The sequence below is a fragment of the Canis lupus genome, chromosome 1 (genome assembly GCF_003254725.2).
Source record: "Canis lupus dingo isolate Sandy chromosome 1, ASM325472v2, whole genome shotgun sequence".
Classification (NCBI taxonomy): domain Eukaryota; kingdom Metazoa; phylum Chordata; class Mammalia; order Carnivora; family Canidae; genus Canis; species Canis lupus.
In genome coordinates this window covers 88,867,277-88,871,367 of record NC_064243.1, presented here as the reverse complement: position 1 = coordinate 88,871,367, position 4,091 = coordinate 88,867,277, and the positions used below count along the sequence as shown (strand labels likewise).

General features: G+C 43.9%; 1 protein-coding gene across 10 annotated transcripts in view; it reads right to left on the bottom strand.

Annotated features, from left to right (window-relative positions):
- LOC125752240 (uncharacterized) overlaps window positions 1-4,091 on the bottom strand; it is a 102,259-nt gene that overhangs the window by 21,896 nt on the left and 76,272 nt on the right. For 4 of the 10 annotated variants that reach the window (XM_049092276.1, XM_049092280.1, XM_049092283.1 and 1 more), the window contains 2 exons: window positions 965-987; window positions 491-904 (listed from right to left, as the gene is read on the bottom strand). The exons of 1 other annotated variant lie outside the window; for it this stretch is intronic. In XM_049092276.1, the coding sequence (XP_048948233.1) occupies window positions 663-904; window positions 965-987 (265 nt within the window). In that variant the 3' untranslated portion in view covers window positions 491-662. Of the gene's footprint in view, window positions 1-490; window positions 988-1,810; window positions 1,912-2,470; window positions 3,427-4,091 lie in introns of those variants that run through there. 5 more of the 10 variants (XR_007401271.1, XM_049092282.1, XR_007401272.1 and 2 more) reach the window with 5 other exon arrangements.

Below are 4,091 nucleotides of genomic sequence, written 5' to 3'. Positions count from 1 at the left end.
CACTGCATTTGGGGTGGTTTGTTATGTAGCAATAGCTAACTGATACTTCCATGAACTTCCACATCTGTCCAATAAATTCTTTCTCTTGTGAGCCAGAGTGAATTTCTGTGGCTATAAACAAATAACTCAAATGGACACTTTCTATTCTTTTACCGGAATATGATCATACTCTATATCCTCTTTTGCCTACCTATTTCCCTAAGCAACTGATTTTGAGCACCTTTCCCTAGCAATAAATTGGGCCTAGTAAACAAGGCAAATCTACTAAACGGCACTTCTGAGCCTCTGCCCAAATCCTTTTCCATCATGACATTATGCCCATTAGCCAAAATGCTGTTCTTAGATAGGCCTAGCTTGACCTGTTCAGCAGGAAATGCCTTTGTTTGGTGAGATTATTGGACAGTACAATGATTTTTCACAGTTTGATGTCCAAGAGAAGGACACAGTCATGCCTCAGAGGTGCTTAAGGGAACATTAACATTTCCAGCCATTGTTTACCTCTTTGGAAAAATAAGGCAGTAATTTTTATTCAAAGTGTTCCATTCTCTTCAAAAGGATAAGACAGGGATGGAGAAGACAGAAAAAGAGGTATTTCCTATAGTGACTTTATTTTCTGAAAAAGAATCTGAGTGATTAAAGTTTTCCAGTTCTTTTCTTTCTGGTCATCCTATTTCCAACATCATCTTTCTTCTTCTTCTTCTTCTTCTTTCTTCTTCTTCTTTCTTCTTCTTTCTTCTTCCTCCTCTTCCTCCTCTTCCTCCTCCTCCTCCTCTTCCTCCTCTTCCTCCTCTTCTTCTCTTCTTCTTCTCCTTCTCCTTCTCCTCCTTCTTCCTTCTTTCTCCTCCTTCCTTCTTTCTCCTCCTTCCTTCTTTCTTCTCCTTCTTCCTTCTTTCTTCTCCTTCTTCCTTCTTTCTTCTCCTTCTTCCTTCTTTCTTCTCCTTCTTCCTTCTTTCTTCTCCTTCTTTTTTTTCCGCCACCAAATCATAGCTGCAAAGTGACAGGGGGAGAATGCAAGGCTTGTCTGATAATCTGAGTCTTTACACTAATGGAACTATATTAATATCCCCTCCCCCCAAAAAAAAATGAGTGTTTGTCAAATGCATCTCCTATAACTCAGCACATTCTTCTCTTGGAAGGGGTTTCCTGAATGCATTACCTGCTTAGGCCCTTTCCAACATGAGATATAACTGAAAGTGTACTCTTATCTTGAGTCCTTTTCTTTTGCATCTGATTTTTTTCTGGTAATAATAATAATAATAATAATAATAATAATAATAATAGCTAGTATTTATAACATTTCCCATGGGATTTTGCTCACTGAATTCTCATAGAACCTCCAGGAGGAAGTATTTCCCCAAGGCTTAGGGAAGGCAAGACTATGTTGCAAGGGCCCGCAGGCAACAAGTTTCAGAGCTGGGATTTCAACCCCATTTTGTCAGACTTTACCACAAGTCACAATGCTTTAACTTGATGCTACACTGCCTCAGTCACTAGGGGATTTTTTTTAAAAGAAAAAAAAAAAAAAACCTAAATCATCAAAGTATGGAACTTATACTTTTTTTTTTTAAAGTAGAAAGCAATAAATGGTCTTAATGAGCCTCTCTCCAATCCCACAAGGGTGTAATGTTGAAATCATACCTGATCTTCCCTGTCTTTCCACCCTAAGCAACTTCCCTAGTTTTCCACAAAAGCCTGAGGGGACAGGAGAATAAAAGTCTCTCTGAATGAGACACAGGGGACCCTGGTACAGAACCTCACTCAGGAACTTGAGAAACATTTGTGATTTTGCTGCAGACAATTGTGTAGGTACCTGAGAGTGAGAAAGAATGTATGATATGCTGAGCAAGCTCTCTCACTTCTGAAGTGGATTTCTTCTTAAAGGGTGAATAATTATGGGAAACAGAAGAGCACCTACAAGAAAAGCCAAGGCTAAGAATTACAGCTCATTCTATCAGTACTATGCAAAAGAACTTTCTGTGATTATGGAAATATATTCTATCTGTGGCATCCAATACAATAGCCACTGACCTGGTATGGCTGTTGAGCCCTTGAAATGTAGCTAGTGTAGGAGAGGGGACTAAATATTTAATTTAATTTTCATGAATGTTAATCAGTTAATTTTAATTAGTTAAAATTTAAACATAAATAGCTACATGTGGCCAGTGACTGCCATATCAGATGCTACAGCTCCAACTGGCCATAGAAGTGTGGTGACTATCATAGTGTGGGTCATCAGGGAAGGTTTCATTAAGACATATTTTGAGCAGCTTCAAAGTAGAATAGGGAAGGAAGAAAATGCAATTGGAATGAATAAAGAAGAAAAGCAAAAGCTTCGTCCTAGTCAAACACCAGAGGTTTAAGATTTAAATACCTAGTGCAAGGACCATGGAAGTCATGTAAGGAAGGGAAATAAGTTAGTGGTAAGAAACAGTAGGGTGCAGTGGGGACTAGGGGAAATTAGAGACACTACCTTATCTAAAGCATTGGTCACTGGTCTACTAGTCCGCTCCAGCCAGTTAATGCCATACAGAAATGCAGACTCAGTGATGGTGACTGTCTTATTTTTTGAGAGAAGTCAGAAATTCAGATTTTTATGTTGTCCCCTAGTTTTGAATGTTGGCACCTGTACCAGTCAGCATGAGCTAAATGTTTTCAGCAGACCCTACTGGTGCCCTCCTCGTGTCTGCTCACTTGTCCCTGCACGCCAGGCTGCCTCCTGAACACACCTTTATCTCTCGCTGAAGACATCGTGTGCACACTTGGCGTTTGTGCAGGGCACTCCTGGAAGGTTGATGAATTTGTGCTCTGGAAAGCTGCATTCCACCAATGACAGATGCAGGGGGAGGGAGTGCATCAATACCCCAGTCCCCTCACCTCTCCGTTGAGACAGCTCCGAGGGCTCTTCAGGGTTTCCCCCCCACAGTTCCCCTGTGTGACGGGGCACCAGCTGCCCACAGCAGAGACTGGGAGACAGGGCATCATTCACGGGTTTCCACCCCTACCCCCTCCCAGTCCACAGTCCCCTTCAGATAAAGGGGGGTGTCTCCAGGGATCATCTTCAAATAAATTACTTGCACACGACATTGTATCTCAGCTATTATTTCCAGGGATCGCCTTCAAATAAACGACTTGCACCTGGTATCTCGGCACCCGATTCCGGAGGGACCTGAACAAAGACGCAGCTGTAACACACAAACTCAGCATCTCGGCGGTGGACTCGGTGACGTTCTGATGTGCCCTCCTATCGTGGTGGGGACTCCGTCAGATCCTTCAGGGACAAAGGCTCTTTTCCACACGCGGATCTCCATCTTGCATGCGAGTTTCTCTGCACGCATTCAGCTCCAGATGGAGAGGCGGCGCCTGGAATGCTGGGAGAAGGATTTTCAGTGACGACACCTAGAAGCCCAGCTCCCATTGGCAGGACTCAGTCACGTGGCCCCTGCTCCCCGCGGGGGGAGCTGGGAAAAGCACCGCAGCGCCGCGCCATTACACAGGAAGCATCTTTCTCGGCGGCTTAAGATTCAGCAAAGCACGTTCCAGGCTAAAGAAACCATGTCTGGGGATCCCTGGGTGGCGCAGCGGTTTAGCGCCTGCCTTTGGCCTAGGGCGCGATCCTGGAGACCCGGGATCGAATCCCATATCGGGCTCCTGGTGCGTGGAGTCTGCCTCTCTCTCTCTCTCTCTCTCTCTCTCTCTCTCTCTCTCTCTGACTATCATAAATAAAATAAAATAAAATAAAAAAGAAAGAAACCGTGTCTGGGGGCCACAGTCGGTTTGCTGCTCACCAGTTTGGAAGTTCTCACCCGCACATGAGTCCCAAAAATTGAAAAAAAAAGTTGCTAGGAAGTCAGCCACCCAGCAAGTTCTTCACTTCTGCAGATGCAAGAGTCCTACCTTCTACCGCGTTGGGTGATAAAATGAATGTATGGGAATCAAATCGGTTCTTCACTGACTGATTTTACAATTTCAGGGAGAAAATAATTGCATCTCTGATAGCCCTTGTGTGAGCAGAGGCTCCCAACGTGATAGCTTCCCTTCCTTCCTGCCTTCCCTGCCAAGCGTTTGTCTCTCTCTAAGGAAATGGTCAGTTA